The sequence below is a fragment of the Macrobrachium rosenbergii genome, chromosome 2 (assembly GCF_040412425.1).
Source record: "Macrobrachium rosenbergii isolate ZJJX-2024 chromosome 2, ASM4041242v1, whole genome shotgun sequence".
Classification (NCBI taxonomy): domain Eukaryota; kingdom Metazoa; phylum Arthropoda; class Malacostraca; order Decapoda; family Palaemonidae; genus Macrobrachium; species Macrobrachium rosenbergii.
In genome coordinates this window covers 94,389,360-94,416,322 of record NC_089742.1, presented here as the reverse complement: position 1 = coordinate 94,416,322, position 26,963 = coordinate 94,389,360, and the positions used below count along the sequence as shown (strand labels likewise).

The 26,963-nt window shown below is 38.5% G+C and overlaps 1 protein-coding gene across 1 annotated transcript in view; it reads left to right on the top strand.

Moving 5' to 3' along the window:
* Nucleotides 1-26,963, top strand: part of LOC136843715 (uncharacterized) — a 780,729-nt gene that overhangs the window by 530,661 nt on the left and 223,105 nt on the right. Inside the window, 1 exon segment of the mRNA XM_067112312.1 lies at nucleotides 1,703-1,830. Coding sequence (XP_066968413.1) covers nucleotides 1,703-1,830 — 128 coding nt within the window.

Sequence of the window (26,963 nt, the reverse complement as noted above, 5' to 3'; positions counted from 1 at the left end):
CTCTGCAGATTGCAATAGCAACAATATATTCAGAGTATTGCACTATCACAAAGAAAAGTACCTATGTAACCTAGTATGTAGAGATATTACCAAGGCATTTGACAAAGTATGGATACAAGGACTTCAATACAAAATATTACATCTCAACCTTCCAGACATTTTTGAGAAAACACTATGCAACTTCATCAAAGATCGAACAGCAGCAATCAAGTCACAAAATTACAAAGGGAATCCATTCCCGTTACTAAGTGGAGTCCCACACGGATCTGTACTCAGTCCAACACCATTCATATTATGTACATCAGATATGACTTCACCACCAGAGTACTGTACTGATGTCTGCTTTGCAGATGATATAACTCAAATAGTTATACACCCAGAAAAGCGCACTCAAAGAAGGGATCAAACTTTGAAAAGACAAATAGCACAAAAAACAATGAACCAAATTGTAAGAATAAATCAATTTGAAAAGAAGTGGAAGATAAAGACAAATAAATCTAAATTCCAACTAGTATCAGTGTCTGCTTTCAAACATGCACAAATAATGTTAGACCAACAAGCGATGAATTTTACTAAAAGCACAAGAATACTAGGAATGCAATTCGGACAAAGAGGAATGTCAAGACACGTGAGAGAAAGGCTAAGAATAGCAAGAACACAAAATACAAAGCTAAAACGGTTTAGGAATATGAATACAAATATCAAAATCCATTTCTACAAAAGCCTAATCAGACCAGTAATGGAATATCCACCAATACCCACGTGTTTAGCATCGACTTCCAATATAAGTGCATTATAAACATTCCAAAATAAGATACTAAGGTCCGCAGTGAGAAACAATCAAGAAGATGACGATCTGAATATAGAACAAATACACAAAAAATACAAAGTAGAACCAATTAATCAACGATTATACAGACTGACAACCAACATATGGAGCAAACTAGAACAGTACAACAGTGAATTAACAAAAGAATCCGCAGCAGAAGAGAGAAACCACCCAAACAACACAGACCACAAATGGTGGAGAAGAGTATCTTCATATATTCATCGTGATGAACCTCAACCATTATATTATTAAGAAATGCCTTGTGAAAAAGTAATATTTAGAATTTACTATGTAGGTATCATGCAAAATCATTATGATAATTAACATCAAGGTTAAAATGAGGAAATTGGAAATTATTTTTTATTTTATGTTTTAAATATGATTATACTAATAAGAAATAAAATTCAGAATATGCAATATGTACAATTCATCATGTTATTATAATGTAAAATTATTATTGTATTATGTTAATATTAGAAAATTTGTACCCTTACCTAAATAAAATTGTGGATAAACCACACTTGACATTACTCTCACTAATATTTCACTTTCTAAACTATTCCCTACCATGGTTAGCTAGCTAACTGCCCTCACTCTTCTTTCACCCATCTTGCCTATCAGCTAAAAAAAAAAAAAAAAAAAAAAAAGTGCCTGTCATCATACCGTGTTGAGGTATTCGATGACGACACTCCTCACTCATTTCAGTCAGGTCCACGACGAAAGTTTGTTCTCATTCCAAATGTTATAACAAAGAAAACGGTGATGAGACCTAGTGTACATTTTATATTCTGACACGCACGTGAATCACATGTGTGGCCATGCTGTCTTATGATAAGAGCAAAGAGTGATTAAGGCACTTTCCCTTGATTCCAGGCACTTATGCTCCTTTGCCGCCACTTCTGGTAGCCCTCAGAGACAAGACACCTGGACATCAGTTTTCTTTAACGGAGCAGTGCCAAGCAATGCATGGAAGGGATTATTTTCCAGCACTGACGAAGTTTGTAAGTAATCCACGCTCTGTTCAAAAACTGATACATATTTTGATAGCCTTGATTCATTTGTTGGTATCATTTTATATTCTAAAATAAGAATATTGTGCATTGAATTAATACATTAATGAAATGGACAGAATAATAGCGGTTTCTGGAGTTAGTATCGATATACTGTACAGTAAAATCATTCATTAACGAACCTGCTGATGATATTTTTAGTGAATTTTTTTCTGACAGCACACAGCTGCATATACATTCCTTGAAAATAACTTGATAGAACTGATTAAAGCATGTGTAAAAGGCTGTAAATCTGAACCCAGTGATAAATATAGCTCTCAGAAGTTTGATATGAGCACTAGAAATCCTTGTCTTCAGTTTCAAGTAATTTATACACAGAATTATTTTGAGAGCATAATATCAAGCTAACTGGTTGAGACAGATTATTCAGTTGAGACAGATAACGACATTTTGTATTTGGCCAAGACAAGACAAGAACAAGAACATGAAAACACATTTTTTCCTGGTGGATGAAATAAATTGGTGTCGTCGATAGAATTTCCTGGAGTTGGGAAACGAATGTAAAGTGTGCCCTTTTGATTGCCTGAATTAAGGGTTGAAATTTCGCCTATAAAGCAGTTTGATTTCCACGTGCGCACGTCTAACTATGGCCACAGCAATAAGGCTTAGAAATCATGATTCACATCCATTTAGTTCAAAGCATTACTTGTGAGTAACACTGTTCTTATTGATGATGAAATACATATGTTTAGGAATAGAATCACGATATTAGAATACCCTGATATTGTATGAGGCAACCCACTAATAGCAGCATAAAAACTTTTTACTGTTACAACAGTAGAGAAACGTAACAAAAACCTCACTTGTACTTTCATATTTTAATAACTTTAAAGGTATTTCCCCTTTGCTTAAACACTTTAGGGCTGTGGCATTTAAGAACAAATGCAATGGAAAAAGAGCGATTATTGAAAATTCTTCTTGGAATATCCAACACCATGTAAGTCATGAAATAAATTCTTTATCGGTAAACTTGGAAAATAATTAGAAAAGGATAAAAAATCGAAAGTAAATAAAAGGCATAAGATATGCACAGGACAACAGTACAGCTTTAGCTGATGTCAGAGACAAGAATCTTGCTATTAACTGAACAAGTGCTAAAGCATTTCTTGATTCTAATATAGAAAAAACATGATGGAATCAAGTTTTAAGAAAGAAAGATTTGATCAGAGTATCAGCTTAAAAATATATAAATTTGAAGTTATTTGAGAAGAAATATGTAAAATGTAGGCTATAGATTTTAAGGAGTGTAGTTTGATCCAAATGACAAGTAAGTTACATACCTGTTATTGCCGTCTAGATATAATTCAGGTGAGAGATCAAATGACTTGTAAAACGAACAAGGTTGGTAAAAAGCACATCCCCCCCTCTATTATCAAGGAGAAACTCTTCCTACTCCTTCCTGTTGTCAGTTTCTTTTAACAGTCAGTATTTTTGCTTTCATCCTATACGATGCACATGTTTTCATCTATGTATCAGTCCTCTTTATGCCTGTGCTACTTTGTACTTGAACATCACGTGTTCCTATGATGGTAAGTGCATGAAGCTACTGTCATCCCAATTCTCTTGTGGAAGGAGACAATAGAGAATAAACCTAAGAGGGGTCCAAAAGGAAATCAGCCTGCAGAGAGAGGCAAGTTTTAGTAAAAAGATGATAGATAAATAAAAAATACTAATACTCCTAAATTCAGTAGAAAGCAGGAACGAATTTGCGTCTGGCTAGTACAGTTGTCAAGCCCTTTGTTGGCCGAGTTGGTTGAGCTTCAGACCGTCATTCGATGGGCCGGAGTTCGATTCCCGCCGCCGGCTGATGAAGAGTTAGAGGAATTTATTTCTGGTGATAGAAATTCATTCCTCGCTATAATGTGGTTCGGATTCCACAATAAGTGTAGAAAACCAATTGGTTCTTAGCCACGTAAAATAAGTCTAATCCTTCGTCTGTTAATCAGCTCAGTGGTCTGGTAAAACTAAGCTATACTTACTTTTAGTACAGTTGTTAACGTGATGGCCTTGTAGTCTCAGGGACCAGCGTTTCTCCCCATCAAGGAGTGGACAGGGAGACTGTCTACTGGATGGTTACTGTCAAAGTGACGACATGGTGGGGGGTTGGAGTTACCCGGCTGACTTCCGCCCGAGAACAACAGCCTGTGGGAGGACTGAAACCAACAACTTCAATTTTAGCTTTAAACATTTTGAAGTTAGAAGATTCCACAGCTGCACTAGGAAAACTACAGTATTTCACATTTTAGTTGTAGCCAAAATAAACTCCTTGTAAATAAGTAGTATTAATACTGATATTAGAAAGTGACAAACTGTTTGCAGTAGCAACCTGCCTAGTGTTGCAAGCAAAATAGCTAGGTCAGGATGTTTGCTGTTCTAGTATACTTTATGCAACAAAAATAATGAACTCATTTTATTTCTGTCTATGCCACAAGTTGACATTAAGTATTGGTAAAATAAACTTGACTGATGGTATGACTCTGTCCAAAAGTCTGAGATGAGAGTCAGCACCCGAAGGCCACACGGGAGAGCAGAACTCCAAAGAAGAAAAGAGCAGAAACACTTAGACCTAAAAGCTTCATCACAAAACATTTGGAAACATTTGTATAAGATACCAACTTTTTGAAAACGGAGGAAGCAGTATTATGTAAATGCTTCTCAAAAGTCATTTTATTATCAAAGGTTGCACCTAAAATCTTGAAAGAGTCACTGATGCAAAGGCAGAAATGTTCAGTATCAGCTAACTGTCATGAGCATGTGCCAGATCTCTATTCAAGGATCCTGCAATGACAGAACAAAGGCGGAGAAAAAGAACAACAGCTAGAAGAGTAGTATCATTGGCGTAGGCAATCAGTTTGTTCTCCAGACGTTGCTGCATGTCACTAGCTTAGATAATAAATGGCAAAAGTCTACAAACAGTACCTTAAAGAACACCTGAAATGACATTACCTAAACTACTACAATGGCCATCAACACAGGCCCTTTGGTTCTGCCTTTTAAAAATTCATTTAGAATATTAGGAAAATACTCACCAGTTCCTAATAATCTTACCTTGTGCTTCATGATTCACACGGTCAAAATCTACACTGGAATCTAAACTGAACGTGCATGTCTCTGTGCCCTCATTAAGAGTACTCTGCAAGATGGTAGATATTAACAAGAGTGCATCACAAGTAACAAAGCCTTTACAAAAGCCAAACTGTAATGCTGTAGTAGGTTATTATCTTCAACAAAGCTACAAAGATGCATAGAGAGCATCTTCTCAAAAATGTCAGATAAAAGAGGGGTAATTGAAATCGGCCTATACTCTGAGGGGCATGAGAATGAACTTAGTGCTCAGATAATGGAGATATGTTGCCCTTCCTCCTAACAGTAGGCAAACTTGCAAATCCAACTAACTTTTTGAAAATAGTAATCTTAGGAACAATGAAATCAACAGACTTTTTAACAAAGATTCGAAAGACCCCAATAGGATCTATGCCACCATAACTGTCACGCCCCAGAAACAAGGTTTTGACTTCTCTAGATCTGAAGGCCATTGAACACAACTTAGGATCTGAAAAGCATGACTGAGGAAACACCATGGACTTAACACACTGTTTGCTCACATAGACATGAGCCAAAAGTTCTGCCTTCTTGTTAGGGCAACAGTTCTGCTAGCTCCAGCAAGGGAAGGCATACTGAAATCATCTCAAAAGAGTGGTAGACCATTATTTATGGTCATCACCAATGGAGAGCAAGATTTCCATTATACCTTCATTATAAGCTCTCTCAGTTCTTTTATAGACTACCTGAGCTAGATTTCAAAGCTCAGTAAAATGATGCCATAAAAAGTCCGATTGATTGCTCCTCCTTAAGTGTTTTTCATGTTAGGCAAGCTTACATGAACATTAATTCTATAAGAGGAAACTTGAGGATTTTAGGAGGAATTCTCTTCTCAATAATAGTGCTAAAATTACCATTTAAATATTCTATAATATTCACACTTCTATAAATATCACTCCAACTAAACTCAATAAGATCACGGTGTGAACTGTCCCAATTTACCTGGGACAACCTGATCATTTCCTCATTAGCCTTGATTAAACTATGATCAGATCAGCCCATTGTAAAATCTACTCCACAAGACAGAAGCCATGTCATATCTGTGGATACAAGGTAAAGATATTTGCCAAATTAGAGTGATGGTTCATTTATTAACTGCAAACAACCGGAAATAGTCGAAAAATCTAAAGCATTAACACCATGATTATCTGTAGTAGTAGCTGAGCTCAGCCATTCAGTTGGATGAGCATTGTAATCGTAAGCGAAAATGAAACAAGCCTTGAAGTCAGCATCCTCTACTGCTGCCATTTTGGGTTCCTATAGCTAGCAAAGACATAAAGATTTATTAGTCTTCCACAGACTTTAACCGCTTGCGTTTCATGACATCCCTACTCATACAGTGGCCTATGAGATGCAGAGAAACACTATGAGGAGGCATATACTAATATATCAATAGATATTAAGGCAAAAGGTCCCCTTTGTTGAACGAGGAATTACTGCATAATCTATATAGCACCAAACATAATTATGAACAGCTAATCTATTATGCAGTTGTGGATCAGCATTACAATAAGCACTGGGTTTTGAGGCTACCAGCTTGGCTGGCATGCTGGTTTAGATTAATCCGGCCTTATACCAGCATGAGCCCCTGCCTGAAGGCGTTCCATAAGTGTGGAGCAGTGTTTAGAGGAAGAGCCTGTTGGATTCCTCTGGATTTGACACAGCCAACCGAGACGAGGCTGCCTTTTACTTAATGTAATGTATTTATCTTTCCATAGAAATAGTTTAACACGTGGCATTATGCATTGTTAGAGAAACACAACACCAGTATGTTTCAAGTTTATACTTTAACAATCAGTTATAAATCTTCAATGCATAAGTAATAAAATAAAAATAAAAGCAAGCAAGAGGCACAGTATTTTTTTGTATTGTGGGGCATGTGCTGTCTGCATCCGTTCTAGTGGAAACAACTGTTAAAAATGTAATAAATACACATCACGAAGCGAAAGTAACATGCAGGCCATGATCCTCTCTGAATATGTTCCAGGTTTTTGCTCATCAAAAGCACTGACGTTTATCATATTTTAACGTACGCAGTAAATGAAAGTAAAACTGCAGTCAAAAACATTGTCACAACCATTGTCAAGACAGTAAGGATATGTTGATGAATCTTGTACAAAGTACACTGGTTTCTGCAATATTTATTGAATTCTGAAATGCAAAACCTAATAAAGATGTCAGTGCCTGTTCTTTAGCAAGTTTTTGTTCAAATGCGCTTTGGTGAAACGGTCATCATCCTCTTATCTGATAATTTTCATGCTTGATATCAAGATATATTTCACTGAAATATAACATGTATTCAGTATCACTCCAAAAATATGAAAAAGAATACTCTTAAAATGGATAATTCAGGGAATTTATTACATCTTTTAATTACATTCTGCTGCACTACCTGGACTAATTATGTCGTATTTTTTGTTTGCTGAATGGTATCAAACCTAACCTAACGCCAGCGCCAGGTGAGACCCATTATCCATTATCCAGTGGGGCCAAGCAGTGGTCTGCGTCAGAGCTGCAGCCTTTCGTTTCACTTGCACTACCTTTGTAAGAGGTGTCAAAGAAACGAGCAGGTAAAAGTTACTGCTACTTTATTACAGATCCAGGCAGTTTATATAGCGGCCGACTGGCGCCGGACCGCGGAAGACAATGGTATTGACTGTGACCTGAGGTCGAAACAATTAACAATAATATGCAGTGAACGAGTACAATTTACAATACAAAACATACAGAATTTCAATATGGATACAGTCTTGATGCCTGTGAATGAAGAAACATACGATACATAATGTGTGACACTTGTACAAATACGTATAAAGTAAAAATGGTTAAAAATGCGTGACCTGGCACGTTTTAGGCGTGACTAATTGAGTGTGAAGAAAATGGGAAGTCACCAAAGAAAACATGCTCAGCGGAGACTTAATTAATGGCGCCTCCGAAACACTTCGCTGGCGCCGATGTGGTGACTTTACACCTTTGTTGACACTCAAGCATAGCCTACGTATCTTTACTTTTAGCCTCCTGCTAATTATCTCTGTGTTGTTATTCACATGCAGATTTATTTATTATAAAAACTCAGTTTTACTTATTAGTTTTAATATAATAGTGATATATAATGTATATTAAAATCTAGAATATCAGAGCGAGGTTATATTTCCGACCTGATTATGAGAAGGATAAAAGTCTATTGCCTACATATACTTGTCGAATTCAGATACATTTATTAGAGCTGGAATAGATCATCCTCACCATTGTAGCCTGTATAGATATCAAATATATGTATTCATGTACACTTTCATTATTATTTTACAGGAAGAAGTTTGCTTATGTTATCTGTGATATTTCATTCATGTTTAACCATTTATACATTCTTATAAGTACTGTAAGATCACTAGAGGAATTATGCAGCGTGGCAACATTGTATTTTAGTAGACAATACTTTTGTCTTTCCCGCCAAGTGCGATGCATAAGATAGCCAGTGCCAGTGGTCGCTGACGAGTGACGTGCATCAGATCTTATCCTCCACTCTCACATTTGTTTCTGTCTCTTAATTAAATGGGAGTGGAAAGAATCTACTTTTTCATTTCATCACCCTTCAGTGAGAAGACATTACATGTCACAGTGAGACATCACATTACATGGCACAGCGTTATGTAGCTGCTCCCTCGATAGAGACTTTAATCAGCCGGACTCTAAGTTCGAAATTCAAGCAACTGTCATTGCTGTATTTGCCTCTCACCTTGGATCTTACAGTGACTCAGGATATCATCGACAGTGTCTATGTGCATTACAGTGTCTCCAGGAGTGATATAGTGTTTGTGAAGGGCAAGTATTAGAGTTAATGTGTTAGTGCAGTGTGATGTTGCAAGCCGCGAGACTCCTTCCCCCTCGAAAGTGCATAAGGCTATTCAAAATTGCCCCCAGCGATGCCTTGAAGTATTCCACCCTTCTCATGCATCCATAGAAACTGAGAGCCCACAAGACAACCGACACCAGCCTATGCCCCGCCCACCTCCACCAAAACACACGTACGCACACACTCACCTCCATTCGCTCGACTTTCCAGCCTTCTTACAGCTCATTTTCAACAGGATCTTTTATTTTTAAATACTCCTGGCACATTTCTTCTTTTACCTACAGAGAACTGGACATTTTCCTTGCACCCTAAAGATCCTAAGCTTTCCTATGATACCCAACTCAATATGGCTCAGCAAGTGGAACAGCTAATTGAGTTATTGGATCAGAGAGGAGAGGATCAGACGGATGATCCAACGGGAGACGATGGATCCATGCATCCCCCCCACCCCCTGCTGATGATGATACTAGCCCCTCCACAGTTGATGAAGATATCAGCCCCTCCCTGCCTCCTCCTCTTACTCCCAACAGGCCAGGAGTCCATGATAGTAACATGTTGCACCTCATACATTTTCTTCAAACTTCCAGCTTGCAGGAGCAAGCTTGAAGTAGACAAGAGGAACAGACCTTCAGGCAACAAATGGAGCAATCAAGACAGGAAGATAACCAGCGATTCATGGCTCTGTTTACACTGCTGTCAGGACAGCTGGCAGCATCGCAACAGTCTCAGCAACCTCAGCAACCTGACACCACACTGGCACCCCCTGCCATGCCATTAGGAGCCCAATGGGTAAATACACCCATGACTTCTAGCCAGCCTAAGGCCCATTCCCCTCCACTTCTGCAACAAAATGCAACATATCAAACTTTTCGTCAATGGAGACCCCGTTTTGAGGATTATGCAGCCCTAGTTGGACTTGACAGTTTGCATCAAGCTGCCCAGCTGATTCCCCTGAGGACCTGCATCTCCCTGGTTTCAGGTGGATCCGCATTGGATGACCTGTCATCTTCTTTAGTGGCTGAGTCTGCAGATCTACCTTCGACATGAGTACGTTGTTGAAATGGTGGAGAAAATAATCCTTAGCAACTGCAGGTGATGTCATGGCACAGTCAGGAATCTGGGCACACCTGTTGACATGTGTAACCTTCAGAATGGGCTTGGGGAATTCTGGTGATACTATAGCAAGGGCTTGGCAATGTCCACGGGAGAGGAGGGCAGTCTGGATATACTCGTGAACATGTATGGTCACTACACATGAATTATTGCCAAGGCAAAGCGTTGCTTGGAAACATCCCACAACTTGTGGCATGGGGGATCCGTCTGCAGTCCCGACATCCATCATGGGTTGAGGTGACAGTTTTGACCTGGATATGTGGAGTGCATCCAGGTGTGTGGTGCCAATCACTGTAATGTCTGCTCCTGTGCCGGGGATTAGCTGGAGATGTGATGAGATGTCACTGAATGACAGGGAGACAGTGACTGGTTTAGGGGACTCATTATCTGAGTTGGCACCCATGAGACAGCAGCTGGAGTTTGACTTAGTAGGTGATGAGGGCCGGTGTCCAATTGGTTTTGGAGATGAAGCTGTAGATCCAGCCCAATTTGCCTTGGTAGACCTGCACATCTTCAAGAAGTGTCCCTGTTTCTGGCAAGCACTACACTGGGTGTCCTTAGTAGGGCATTTTGAGATCGGGGCCAATGACCTGTGCATCCACAGTTATTGCAGGTGGCACCCGAGACTGGGCACTGTCTGGAGTTGTGCCTGCGAGAGCAGTTTTGACAGGGGTCACCATTAGTAGAATGTTGAGAACACTGGTCGGGAGATCGATGAGAATTCCTCTTCTGTAGTCGTTGGTTTTTCTTGCATGTAGATACAGCACTGATCTGGCTAGGGGCAGATGCAATGGCTGATGCAGTCGCATGTGTAGACTCGAAGGAGCGGCAGTAAGTCACAAAATCTGCGAGGGTGGATGAGGGTTGGAGGGCTATAAGGCGTTGTGTTAACTCTTTGTCCCTCACGCCCATCATTATTACATTTGCAACTGCCTTTCAGCGCAGGAAGCATAAGAAAAGCTACAGTTTCTACACCAGGAAAAAATGTAGATTACTTTAAAACTTTGTAATCTTTTGAAATTAGCACTACCCAGCACTATGCAGCTAGATTGCACACATTACCAGTTCCTCTTTTCTACCTAAACAAATGCCCAGCTGCAGAGATGGGAACAATGGTTACTTGCATTTAGCGTCCCCTAAGAACTCATGACATTTTCCCCCACACGGATGCTTGTCTTTTCTCTTGGCTCTCATGTGATACTTGACTTGAATAATTGGCCATGCAGCTATTCTTACCATGATATTTGAACACTTGTTGATACAATGTCAAACGCTAAAGCACTAACCTATGGTCTGTCTTAAAATGAAATCCTAGTCACAGAAATACCTCTCAGATTTCTGGCCTGTCTAAAAGATAAACATCTTTGCTACAGTGTTTAATTTCACTTGCTCCTGAATCTTCTTGGATATCAAGGCCAAGATACAATTGTCCTTTGCTGAGGGCTGCATGAGTATGGTTCTGATGTAGGAATTGGTAGTGTCTGTTTGAAATAAGAATGGTTTTAGTGAGTCAGGCAGGTGTTACATAGATATTTCTTTAAAAATTCATTCTAGAGCCATGTAAATGCCTACATTTGGGCAGGCATCAGTATTAGGAACTACTGTTTGGTAATTAAGGGACTAACTTGATAAAAACTGGTTAAGAACCAGTGATAATAGAGTACAATGCCGGAATAGAGACACTTTTAATATGCTATACTGCCCAGGAAAGCTCTTGATTATGGGGTAGGAGCATTTCATCCCCTGGTTAGGTCCTGCCATATCCTCCAGCAGTTGATAGATCCCTACCCCCACCAGATGGGCAAAATATTTTAGCTTATGCCAGGTTCAGATTGTCTGCATTTCTTGGTTTTGTTACTCCTGCAAATTATACTATGCCAGGTATGACTGCCGGATGGGATGCTGGTGTATCAGCTTGTCGGTCACTTAATATTTCAGATGCTATACCAGATCCAGATTTCAAGAAGAAGTTAAGTGAAATGCTGATGGCTATTTTAATAAGATATGTCCCAAGACAAGTCTTCAAGATTAGGACAAATGACCATTAATAGTCTGATGATACACCTAGACAAACTTAACATGACAAACAGGCCGAATTCAACATATGGAGATGATATTGTTCACATGAAAATTATGCCATTTTTTTTGAGTCTTGCAATTCTGCAAATAGAATTTACCATATAGCTGAAAAAATTACAACCATTCCTTGAAGAGAAAACTTGAAGGAATACTCAGCCTCATAAATGACTATTATGTTGAAATGAATTTGTTCCTTTGTGATGTAGGCCTTGGTCAATTAGACAGATCTCACAGATCAGCTAAGTGACTGTGTGTGCAAGGCATTCAGGCATATAAGTGTTGTGATAGAGTCCTTTGTTACATAATTAATGGTCAACCACCTGATGAAGGCTTGTGAATCTTTCCAAAGCTACAGACTTCAGTTATCTATGATATTGTGGAAGAGGCCTAAGTTCCTTTCTTGGAGAACCTTTGCCATGTTTAGAGCAGCTCATCATATCTCTTCACTAATTGCTTCTGAATCCACATAGGAGGCTGAGCACATTGTAGTTGACTTTGTGCAGGAGTGGCAGTCCTCATAGAAGCAAATTACTTTTTGCAGAGTATTTCATATTACTTTTTACAGTCATGCTTTTGGATGCACTGGAAGTCTTCTAAATATATAATAAGGGAGGCAACATGAGCCAGTTCTTCTGTTTCAGAAAGTCTACAAACGAGGGGGACTGGGGAATATTGTACGTTTAGTGAACGTTTTACCTGTACCTGAGTCCCCAGTTCCTAATAAAGCTGACAGCCCTAAAAATATATCAGAAATCTACTTCTTGAGAAAGGAAAATATTCAGTGGCCCTTCATTGATGAATTTAATCTGTAAACGGACAACCAACACAGGTCTTCTGAAATTACCAGCAAAGCCTACAAGAAGTTTTGAGAAGTATTTATGGGCGTGCAGGAAGCATTCCAGGATAGTGAGTCTTAGTTTGGGTGAATTTCCATGGCTGATACCATGTGGAAGTTCCAGTAATGTCAAAGATTTGCTGGCTTAAAACTTTTTCATGCAGAAAAATGTCCCTGGTAATTAAGGAAGTATGTGGGCAGCAAGAAATTCTTTCGTTATTTTGAAAATCTACTGAAAAGCATGCAAAGGAGTATTGTGGACTTCGTGAATATGTGCCTGTTCCTGGGTCCTTGATTTACAATAAAGCAAATATATATGAAGCCAAATGCCTGAGAAAAAACGGGTTCAGCTGGATCTACATTAATGAATTCATTCTGCAAATACAGTAAACAAACCTTGCAGATCTTCTAAAATCATTAAGAGAGCCTGCAAGAAGTTCTGAGAATTGTTTTTATAGAGAATTTTCTTTGTATAACTTCTGGATTCTAGGACATTAAGGGCCAAAGTTTCGGTGAATTTCCATGGTTGTTGCTATGTGGAGGCACTGAATGGCAAAAATTTACTTGTTCTTTGTTTAGGATAAGTTCTGAACAGGCAAGCATGCATTCCTAAGTTCAAGCTTTTTCCAGATTATGAAATGCAATCACTCTCTGAATCAGTGCCATCACTCCTTCTTACATAAAAATCTTGCTTCTAACTAATGAACTAGTTGGCAATGGGGTCCTTTTCTTCAATCATTCTGAAATTCTACAAGACAGGGTGCAGAGGATTTTTGTGAGGTTATTGAATGTGCACCTGTACCTGGGTCCTTAATTGCCAGTAAAGTTGACAACTCCTAAGATATATGTATAAGATCTAGTGCTTGAAAAGGAAAAGGCTCAGCTAGTCCTATATTAATGGATTCATTTTTCAAATACAGTGAACAATTCTCATAGGTTTTCTAAAATCACTAATAGGGACTGTAAGAAGCTTAGAATAAAGCGTGTGGGTGTGCAGGAAGTCCTCTATGTACATGACTTTGGGATTCCATGGCAATGAGGGTTGAAGTTTGTCTGGTCCACTGTAATTACAAAACTGCCTGTCAAATGCATTGCAGTTGCAAAGGTTGTGAACTACCATGCACACCTGCTTGTGGACCATGTCAAGTTGAGAACCGTCAGAATCCTCACAATCAAGCTTTACAGGGAGAAGAAAGCGACAAAAAATATTTGTAAACCTGATTTTTCAGAAATTTATAATATAGGATTTATGATAACATTTTACCAGTAACTAGACTAAGTTTGGTGGCCTTATTGGTCCCCCATCTTATATGTTGAAAAATACAATCACTTCAATGTACTGTTATTCAGATAAGTTGGTTGGATTTCCAGATTCCCAAAAAGGGATTTAAACACCAAATTTATGTAAATAAAATAAATTGAAATGAGTAATGGGGATTTTCATAATTTGGCATCTATTTGGCTCCTCCATCATTGATTTTGTATTTATATATATAATCACTTCAGTTACTGTAAGTCAGATAGGCTAATTGAATTGCTATATCCCCAAAACATTTACTGTCTAAACAGTAAATGTTTTGGGGATATGGGACATTTACTGTCTAAACAGGGGTTTAGACAGTAAATTTACATATGTAAAATGAGTTGAAATAAGTAATTATTTTCTTTTCGTTTGACAGCCATATTCACCCTCCATATTAAATTTTGTATATATATGTAATCAGACCTACTTCAATATACTGTAATTCAGATATGCTCTTTGGATTCCCAGATCACCAAAACAGGTATTTAGAACCTAAATTTACTTGTATAAAATAAATTAGAAAGAATAATGGAGATTTTCATAGTATGGCGGCCATATTGGTCCACCATCTTGGAATTTGTGAGTATATAATCACTTCAGTAAAATGCAAATAAGCTAACTGGGATTCCAGATCCCCAAAATAAGGGGTTAGACACCAGGAATACTTATCTATCTAGTTTGAATAATGAAGAGTGATGGCATTTTAAGGATTTAGAGGCTGTTATAGACGCCATCTTGGAAATCAGACCTTTTGCATGGTCAGATTGTGGTAGACGTTTGATATGTTATTACGCATACCTGATACTATAATAATCAGTTGAGAAATCTTTTGCAGCAATTTTTGGGGGTAAGGTGCTTTTTTTTTTCATAAATGCAGCCGACCACAACTGACACTCTCACGTAGCCTATTATTCTCCCACGGGGTGAGGGAAGGACGTGTCTCAGCATTCCTTATCTCTCTTTCATCTTGATCTCATCTACGCATGGAGCTCTCATAATTTTCATTTTGGTGTCACTTCTAACTCTCTCATGGCACCTGACTCCTAATATTCTTCTGAAAACTTTAATCTCTAATCGACTCATTTGTAATTCCACTGCCATACCATGATTCTTGTGTAAGTGATACCAGTGATTCTAGTTTAATGTATAATTTTAGTTTTAAATAATATCAGTTTGTTTGATTTCCTAATTTATTCAGCCTGCTCACCGTTTGATTCGCCTTTTTGCAGTCACCTGCTAAATTCCAGCTCAAGAGAAAATATACTGGATATTGTTCCTAATGTTATTTCGTCCCTTTGTGCATACTCAGCCCTCATGACTTCTGTATTTCTCAGAGTAATTTCGAATCCCATCTCTTCAGACATGGGAGTCAGTCTTTAAGTTCGCTCTGTTAATATAACGGTGTTTTGCTGATTAAGACAATATCATCTTCGTATGCTAAGTCTGTTCAGTTCCTTTTGTTATTCTTCTAATTTCGACCATTTTTTTTTTTATCAAAATATCCATGAGAACAGGAAACAGCAACTGCTATACTGCAAATTCACTTGAAAAGAACCAGTCATCATTAACTTTGTACCTACTTTATTCATGGATAATTTAAATTAGTTTTAAATATTTCACAGGAATGCCATAGCAATGTAAGGCCTTCCGAGATATTTGCCTGTGGACGCTGTGTAATCAGCTAGAGACTCCGAATGTGATTTTTATATTCTATTCTACGTGGTATTTCTTAACGCAAACATTGAATCCGAGCAACTCATGCCTTATCTAAAACCAACTTGTTCATCCCTAAGCTCATCATGCATTCACATTCATTCCTTCCGATTAATGAAAATAGTGTAAGCACACTGAATGTTTTTCAAAAAGCCGATGCAAGTGTGGTGCCGCCATAGTTAGCACATTTAATCAGGTCGCCTTCCCGTCTGATACGTTGGCTCTAACTTTTAGTTCCCAATTATCATCGTGCTTTGTTTCGTCATTCCATATTGTGCAAAATAGTGTAGTTCATACGAAGTATCATTTCAGTTTCAGCTAAAATCATCTCTGCAAAGATTACGCTTTAACCTGGGGTTTTCTGTCCCCCTAAATTAGTTTATTATTGATTATTCCACTTCAAAAAATGTAACTTTACTCATAAGAACAGCCAGGTCTTCATTGAATATCACTCTTTTTGACAGATATTTTCCTCTTTTTATTTTCAGCCATGAATATTTTTTTAATAATACATTTAGCTACAGCAACACTGAATACATGGCTAATATGAGGCAATTATCTTGTAAAAAGCTGTGAACACGAAAATCGGAATAAAAAAAAAAGACTAACTATGAACTCGGTTGAATAGCAAACAGTGGACTCCTAAAATGTCGACAGCAGACCAGGGTGATAAATTTCATTACTGTTATAACGTCGTCATTTTGGGTGCTACGTATTATAACTAACCACTGTATCTCCTGTAACCTCTTAGTTCTTACCTGTGGGAGAGGACAAGATGATTGTTAGTACAGGATGTGTTCTCTTATTCCAACGTCTTCGCGATCGCGATTTGTTGATGATGTAGCCTACTATCCGATCGGATGAATAGAGGCAGAGATGTTCTCCGAGCTGTGCTCTATTGTACAGACATCTGACAGGCGTCGTAGAAGCTACAAAGTACTGTATATGAGTGCATATAATGGCCTAATACAAAACATATGAGCATCGAAGCTAATGTATACAATAAGGAATCATATCCTACTACTGTACATGAGGTAGAACTTACAGAATGGAAGGCTGTCATATACGTAGGATTCCATTCTACAGTAAATATAAGAATAATTGATTACACTTCTGCGCTACAATACTCCGCTGTCGTGATGCAATACCATTGAACTGAACACTGACGGCGTTACATAACGCTTTGCACTTACTTATGAGAAATACATGACAATTACCATGACGTCTGCATAATAACTACGGTAGAGAAAATGAATTTCTTTGTGTTTCCATATACTAATTTGTCTGGATACAGCAGCAACCAACTGCCACTACTGTAAACTATTTGCATCAAATCTAGACATATGTCAGACTGGGAAGTGAGTCTACTAACTGTTGGAACTACTGTATGCGATGCGATGAAACAAAAAATTCATTTAGTCATCTGCTTATACATAAGCGAAATTAGTATGAAGGGTAATGTAACTAGAAATTAACTAAAAATCATCAGGCAAAAATAAATAGAATGACAAAATACAACAAAATAAAAATGATCATCGGGATACAAGAATCAAAACCAGTAAAACATCGAAGGGAGTCATTTCCAAAGCGACTTATGTATTTCTTAGGCAAATGTAGTGAACTGATAGCAATGTTGAAATTGGGGAGCTATCAACCCCCACTCTTTAAAATAGGAGCACTGTGCTACTTACCTTCTCTATTCTACCCTTTTCCTTATTCACTCTTTCATTTTACAGTTCATTCATTTGAGCTATCTATTTTAACTACATAGGGCTAAGAGTAAATTACTTGCATCTTATTTAGTTCAAATGTTTGACTATTTGAAATCAGGCTTTAACTACAATAGATTCTCTCATCCAACTGTTTTTTCTGCAAAAATATTAATGTTGTTAATATTATCAATGTTCTTCTTTTATTGTTCTTGTTATTGTTGTTGTTGTTAGTATCAGCAACCTTGAGTTGGGACAGCAGAATATCAGAAGACTCAGGTATCAGCGGGAGAGCCATCCACATGGGGGCAAGCCATGCGTTAGTAAAGAATAATCTACACGAGAAAATAAACCAAAACAAATAATGTGAACTCGATCAGCTATGAAAATGTGACTCAATGAGCCTATATATAATATATATATATATATATATATATATATATATATATATATATATATATATATATATATATATATATATATATATATATATATATATATATTTTTTATAAATATTACTGCTGTTCGCCTCGATGTATTTAGTGTAGGAATATTAGTCCGATTGACCTATATATATAGAGAACATCTCTGCCCGCCATTGTGAGGCTAGGCAAACATAAAAATAACAATCACTAACCAGAATACGAAATTCACAGTAGACAAATCGGCACAAGACAATCAACTGGAAAACCAATTTATAAACAATAAACACTAAGAAAAAGGGACTTAATTTTAATACATGAAGAAATAGACAGAAATGACCCCTGAACCATGGTAAATACAATTATTATAATGAAAACAATTATGCTTTTGTCAAGGTCGGAAACACTTGCCCAATTAATAAATAGAAAAACAACACATTCAAACGCAATATGGAGGGGGCCCAGAAAGGAGAGAAGTTCCAAAAGAATGAATAACTGAACCAAAATACAACACTAAAGTATTTAGAGGTGGTCCTTGTAACAAATTCTTTGTTCTTTAAACTTTTCTCCACGTCTGGATCTTGAGACAGGGTGAATGTCAAAGACTGGCCAAATACGGCGAGGTCCCTGGCCTAGCGACCTCCACATTCACAGGCCGTCCGATCCAACTGAGGCGTCTTGCTCAGCATGGAAACTAATAACTCCAAATACATTTTTCTTTGGACTTCCTTCAGGTCCCACTTGGCTATATGTGTAACTGAACCAAGGGCGTAGCAGGATAATAAATTGAATAAACCCCAGCTCCAGTGAAGGTAGTGGATCCAAAATAATCCAAGTTCAGGATGCCAAAAACGTAGCAGTCAACAGCAGCGGCCAAAATCAAATTCATCGCCCAGGTCAAGGTTCAGAACACAATTGTCCACCACTTCATTAACGACTGTCTGAGGTTAACCCCTCGGCCTCCTGGGGCGGACGGGGATCTTGGAGCAGGGAGAAAAGCCGTACACCCTCAAAACATGAAAGACAAAACGGTCGTTAGTGAAAACGTAAACACAAGAACACAAGAACCACCAGAGGAGGAAAAATAGCTAATACATTGTGACAATAATTTAACATTTAAAATTAAAGCTAAGACAAATCAACTAATTAAATAATGACAAACAAGATGACACCAGGCATAAGAATTTTTATTTTTCCAAAAAAAAAAATTAAAGTAAATAATATTTCAAATTCAAATTTAAAAGTAAAATATAAAATAATCACTTATAATTTAAAATAGTTAAACAACAGAAATAATGATTTCGGATAAAATCTTCAAAAAATAATTATATAATTAGAGCATGATACCAAAAACAAAATGAGGGACGGGATGTTTGCAAAAGAACATTCAGGATGCAGTGAAGTAGCAAAAGGAAATACTAACATAATAATAAAGATTAACAAAAATTTCAAAAGGCTAACATTTTCTTTATCATTCAATTGTTTAATTCAAAATATTACACAAAAAAGACAGAAAATTTACACCAAAACCAATACGCTTTGCATGATTGGTATATTTAAATAAAATCAAGAGCCTGCATTTGTTTTACCCGGTTTCCAATTTTGTTCATAGGCCAAACTATTTTTACACACTTAACGGTTTCTCCTTTCATATCTTTTGACATTGTTGCAAAAATTTGTCAGAGAACAAGAGTCATTTACACCACCGGTCAACACACTAAATCACTAACGGTGTCCTACCGAGTTACACACACCTTGTAATGGACGACACAGAGAAAACCAGCACAGTTTTTTTTTTTTTGCTTGCGCAACCTGAACACGCAAAAATCTTTCGTAGAAAAACGTAAAAGACAATTTATGCCTGGAAAACACAGAATACCATAACAAGATTAGTAGCTACCTCATTTCATTAAAGAGAAACTAAAATTTTACGATAAACTGATTAACACCTCAACTGCATAATCAATCACCTAACAGTGTCTCCCATGAAGTCAACGACCATCAATCTGATTTTATTAAGATCCATGCTTGTCATCAGTAAGATAAAACTTTAATATTCTCAAGCAGCAAAAAATTTGCGATTGATTCCAGAAATAACACACTGGACCAACCTCTCTCTTAAAATTACTCCTTGCCACAAAATTCAAAACGAGTACCATCCCTTTACCTTCACACTATAAACTTAATATTAAACATAACTAATTTTACAGTCCCTGACCCATTTAGATGGAATTAAGAGTGTAAAGAAAAAACTTCAGATTAATACATATTCATTATCCTTATACACAGTCATCTACTTCTAAGAATACAAACCTAACTACCTACTTCAACAGCCACACACGCAGGATTAGAACGATACAGATACTACCTTATTATCCAATAATTTGCAGCAGCCCACTGCCAGAATTACCTCTCTCTTCTCTTTTACCCCTTTTTCCTCTCAACGCTTGTTGCACTCTGAGAGTGTATCAGCCACTCCATTATCTCTTCCTCCAGTAGATGAGAAAATTGGCACCATAAGTTCCATTCTTGAAACATGATAACCACCGCATCAGACGTTGATTTTTATTTTTGTATCTGTTGATGAAGGCCACCAGTGGATTATGATCTGTCATAAGTGCTTTATTGGAGTTCCTGTGGAAGATAGATAAACAGAAAAATGATTAATGGCCAAGAACCATGGCAGCAGAGCATTTAAAACCTTCCTGGGGCTGGGGAATATTCTCACCGGCTCGTTACCACCTGGGTTAGGTTAATTTGGCCAAGCGGAAAAAGAAAGCTAGCAGGTGAGAAACGCCGAGCAGAGGAAGTTCTGAAGAAGAACGCCCGATGACCCGAGCAAAGGCACTTGAAGAGTGGCAAGAGAAGAAAATGGGAGGTCGAGTTAGCCTGCAAGGAAACTGAGTTAGCCCTAAGAATGGGGAAACTGAGAGAGCGAAAATGGAGAATCCCCTTGGCTAGCCATCAAACTTTCAGTCCTACACCTGCTGCATCAAACGCTCCAAATGAACAATTCCTAGTCCCCAAGTGGACTGAGTAAGAGCCAGAACAGCGATGGCAGGAAAGATTTTTTTCGATAAACCAGCACCATAGAGACAGAGAGACCTAAGAACTTCCAACATCCCTGGAGGGAAAAGCAGAAATCTTTTTCACTGGAGAAGAGCCAGAATAGGCAACATTTGCTAAGTTATAGAGAACTCATTATAAAGGCCAACTAGATAACCCCAGAAAAATGGAGACAACGTTCTTTGGTCTTGCCAAAAGTCGGCTGGTCTTGGACGGAACGGGCATTAAAAACCCAGTCCAAACCAGCTTTCTTCAATACCTTGGCCTGCACGACGTGGATCTTTCAATCGGACCATGCTAAAGACCTGTCCCAGTCGTCACTAAAATAACCCTGTGCATAATATCTTAACGATAAACAGCCCTCCACACTTAAAAGCATGTCATCAGCTGATTCATTAACCTTTGAAAAGTGGCGATAGCACCTTTCAGAAGTCAATCATCCCTCCGGCCTACCTTGAAGAACTCCACTTGAAACAATGGACTGCCTAGCAAGACCCCATGTACGAAATTGACAAGAAGGGGGCCATGCGTTTGAGTGCCGATACAAACTTGCACTAATAACAGCCTAACCCTATCAAAGGAACTCCGCTCCCGATTGTCCGCTCAGCCCTCTCCTCCAACAGTTACTGCAGGCCAATCCACAGACGAAACAGGCCCGGAGTAGAAATCCTGGAAAGCTGAGCCACTACAATGCTGGATCTCCGATTTTGTCCACATCATGTCCCCACCACCAAATTTGTCAACCTAATCAGCACTTCATTTTCTGCTGCTGGTCCGCACCGATCCTTTACCCTTCAGACTGGAAACCCAGTTCATCTGGTGGCCCTCTTCAGAGCACTAGCCTTACCAGTGACCCTTCCGGTCACAGTAGACACTGCGTGCAGACATTAGCCTGATTTTCAGGCCCAAGCGCCATGTTAAGCCATGGTTGACGAAGAAACCCGGTTGGAAATGAAGTGGATAGAGGCCACACCATTACCGCCTCCTGGGCGGTCCAACTCCAGGTTATTAACATAATTAGGCCCCACCGCCTTGGCGTGGTAGGTGGAATTGCCCGGAGTGGTCTTCTTGTTCTGGGATCTTCAACCAGGCTTTAGAAAACGCCACTCCGCAGCCACGTTACCTCCTCCACAGAGGCCCCAGTTGTAACTCCCAAGCAATGACAAACCTCCACCTTCCGCCCACCAAAGTGGTCCGCGGAATGGGCGCCACCCAACCTATTTCAGGCCTAGCTTCCTCCCAATCGCGAAGGGCTGGCCCACCAAGAGGTCCTCCCCTCCGGAGAGATTCAGGAGGAGCAGTACCAACCCAGGACGTGAAGCCGGGCAGACCACTCCACAAATTGGGAGGGCTGCCCAAGCAAGCAACGCCCAGCGGATGCCCCAACAAAACTCTAGGAGAGGCTACAATCTCCTGCTGGGGCAGGAATTCCTGCCGCAGCCAAACCTTTGCAAGTCGTCCGAGAGGTATTGCACCTCCGGACCCCTTGTCAGGCATGCCTGACCAACTGCTGCCAGTGCCAACTTAGCGAGCACTGAGCAGTGCCAGACTCATTCCGCCACGGAACGTTGAGCTACCAGTGGAAAAGGCCCCTATCAACCGGGTCTAAATCATGAGGCGAATCCTCCTCCGGAGAGAATTAGGATTCCCATGCAGTTGATCATCGCGACTGGAGAGCCTCCAGCACCCGAACCTCCTTCTTGAAAAAGTGAATGAAATCCAGGATGAACCCTGGAGGATCGAAATGGTACCCTTCCTTGAAGACCAGGAACTGGCATCCTCGGATGCCGGTCGAGATCGCCTCAAGCTCCGGTTGTCGCAGCAGCCGGAGTAGGGCAACCTCCCGCAGCTTTTTTAGTTGCCCCTGACTTGACCCACTACAGCCCTTCTGGCCTGTCCCCGGAGTCGGTGCTTTGTCACCTGCTGGGCCAGCTACTGATAGGCCTTGGAGGAACCCAAGAGGAAGAAGAAGGAGGGAAGAGAGCCCAGTAGTTGCGCGAGCTTTCCTCCTGGCACTAGTGCCCTCTCGGCACAGTGCCCTAACATCTAAGAGTAATCCTGGCCCCATTGCAGAGAAGGTAGCCAGTGTGATCTCTTCCTTTTATTGGTACATAGCCTAGGCCACCTTAAAGTACGGTACATCAATTTAGTAACCTTGTTCCTTCCACTTACCACCGAGCTGCAGTAATCATGTAAGTAGCATAACTAATTTCAGTAATCTCAACTATTGTGAAACGAGCCACGATGCTCGTGACACGATAGCCTAAGACCTCAATGAGGCAAGATTTTTTATCAATGAGGCAACCCTCAAAAATTAACTAGTAATTATTAATTGTATTAAACATAAACCAAGTTGTGATTTAGTTAGAACATTAACTCTTATGTTGGTGCTACGGTGGGATAGGTTAGGCTAGGGAATATCATAGAATGTACCACTAGGCTAGGTCAAAAAATCATCATGATTGTAGGAGGTAGCCTATAATAACTGTGAGCACCTTCTAGTACTGCAGAATTAGGTAAAGTAGTGATTATAGCTCGTATCCTATCTAGGGTTAGGTAGTTCTATAGCTCACTAACCAGGACTAATCTGCTCAGGGAAGGAGAGTAACCTTTGAGAGGCGAACAGCTTGTTTAGTATAGACCTTCACGCCCGAAAAGGGAGTGAAGGCCAATTTAAGGGGGAGCTTTTATAAATATTACTGCTGTTCGAAATGTAACTTAGGTGTAGGGGAATATTAGTCCGATTGAAAAAAACAGAGAACATCTCTGCCCCGCCGGTAGGCTAGGCAATTCAAAAATAACAATCACCGCCAGTAGACAAATGGCTCAACTGTGCAATGGAAAGTTTATAAACAAAATATGCTAGGGCATTAGGGACCTAAGCCTCAGAGAGGGTTTAATAAATCCCCTAGTTATGGTGGCCCTTAAGCTTTATTCTATGCATTCGACGATGCCTTTGTCAAGGTCGGGATTGCCCGGGCGGTGTGTCAAGAACACGAATTATCTGGCGGGGACGCGAGGTCGGGCAGAGAGATTCCAGCGGTCACTGAACCAGGGTGACGCTGCGTATGCGTCAAACGATATTCTTTGTTCTTTATTACTTTTACTCCTACGTCTATCTTAATTAGTGAATTGGGAAGACTGCCAGAATACAACTCCTGAGGTCCCAGAAAAAGCGCAGAAGACTCGACATTCACGGTAAGTCCGATTCTTGTTGAAGCTTCAGCGATTGAAAGTACAGTCTGTATTTCACATTTTTCTTTGTTTTCTTCTTCAGCCACCACTTAGGGTATATGTGTTTACGGCCTAGATTAAGCAAATTATTATATTGTTAGCTTCAACCCCGTTATTCCAGTAAAATACCAGGATTTAGGTAAGTTCAATCAGGTTAAATTCGATGCTTTTGTAGTGCCTCACTATGGTCACTGAAACGCCCAGTTTGGAAAAGAACCGTTGACTTCATTCGTAAATCACAATCTCAAATATTCTTGTTAAGGTTAATTACCCTTAACTGGCGACCCTTTGAATTAACGACTGTCTTTGAGGTTAACTTTTGGCTTCAAAAAGTAGGTTACGTGTAATCTTGAGTTTGCAGGGCCAAAATTACGTTTAACATTTGAATAATACATGATCAGCCAAGACCTCACACATAACCAATATATATACCATATATATATATATATATATATATATATATATATATATATACATATATATATATATATATATATATATATATATATATATATATATATATATATAAATAAATATAAGAAGGCCCATAAAACACTATTTGAACATTGCAAACATATATTCCTAGCACTTCCTTCTGTGCCAGGTTCATTCTGGTAAAATATGGACAGATGAAATCTTACAGAATATATAACTATATACAAAGCATATATAACATTTCATCTGTCCATATTTTAACAGTGGAACAGGAGCACAGAAGGAAGTGTGCTCGAAATATATGTTTGCAACGTTCAAATAGTGTTTTATGGGCCTTCTTATATTCATATTACACTGTGGTATTACAGTAAAGACATTCATATATATATATATATATATATATATATATATATATATATATATATATATATATATATATATATATACATACATATATACCTGAGTCTTCTGATATTCTGCTGTCCCAACCCAAGGTTGCTGATACTAACAAACCACTCAAAGAAGAAGGAGAAGAAGAAATGACCAAGACCTGACCTGATGCACCCTACGACTTCAGTTATGCTAGGTGACGACGAGAAGCGGAAACGTTCGAGTTCAAAGACGGAACAAACCGTTTTATGTATAAGGACTCAAGAGTAATTAGGTAATCACTATGGCTTGTTCCACCAATAATAGAGAATTTTTTTTTGTTTATTCCGATTTTACACATGGAGGCATGGCTCTTTATATTAGAAAATTCTGGCTTACTCAGTTTCTGACCCGTTGTAAAACTCTATCCCATATGGCTACAATATCTCACCTGCAGTAACTTACGCCAAGATCCAAGATAGATACCGGGACATCCTGGACGCTTGAATTTATAAATAATATTAGATCTCATGAAGGCCTGCAGTTTGTCTTTGTAGCCAAAGAATACACTAATCTTGAGTGGACTGATTGGAATTAATTGTGTTTTAAGGCAGCTTAATTCCTTTCCAATTATTTGTTTAAGTTTGGCTGAAAACTTGTTGTCAGAAATAAATGGAATAGTGGCATATATATTTTTCTTTTAGACACACACACACACACACACACACACACACACACACACATATATATATATATATATATATATATATATATATATATATATATATATATATATATATATATATATATATAGAATCTGCTGGCTACTCACCAGACACATACATGATTTTATTCTTCACACTTTTTGGATACGCTTGCCAATACAAAGCCTTAGATTCAGGCGTAACAATATGAAGTAATTCTGATGTCTGCAGCAGAATTTGAACCTGCATCCATAGTACCAGAACGAGATTGACCTCGTTCTGATACTCTGGATGTGGGTTCGAATCCTGCCGAGAAAATCAGAATTACTTCATATTCTTGCATTTGGATCTAAAGCTTTGTAGTGACAGGCATATCTAAAAAGTGTGAAGAATTTGAAAAGTTGAGAGGGCATTACACACAAACACACACACACACGCCACAGTATTTAAAATTTTCCACACACACACACCATTTACACAGCATATATATATAATATATATATATATATATTATATATATATATATATATATATATATAATATATATATTCCTATGAAAAACAGAAGTAGGCTATAATGCCAGTGGCACACATCAGCGCGGAGATGGACCATGGAAAGATGGACCATGGAAACGTACTAATCTCGGCAGCAATCTTTATTTCCAATGTTTGAATAAAAACTTTATTACATCATCAGGGGAATGGGATGTTAAATTAATGAATAAAATTACTTTAAAATTGCTCTAAAATCAATAAAATTCATAAAATACAACAAAGGTAAAATACAAGATAAAAAAAAAAAAGACATAAAAGCAAAATCAAAGACCGCTAACCAAGCTTATACCAAAAAGGCGGAAGACAGAATGCATAAATAAAAAGCTAACTCAGGCAGAGCTGAGTGGACGAAGTCTGGGTATTTAACTGGGAACTTTGATTTTTCTTTTATGTCTTTTTTTTTTTTTATCTTGTAACCTATTCCAACTGCGCTGTATTTTATGAATTTTATTGATTTTTAGAGCAATTTTTAAAGTAATTTTATTCATTATTTAACAGATTCTCTGATGATGTAAATACAGTTATTTATTACGAAAAACGTTGGAAATAAAGAATTATGCTGAGATTATTACG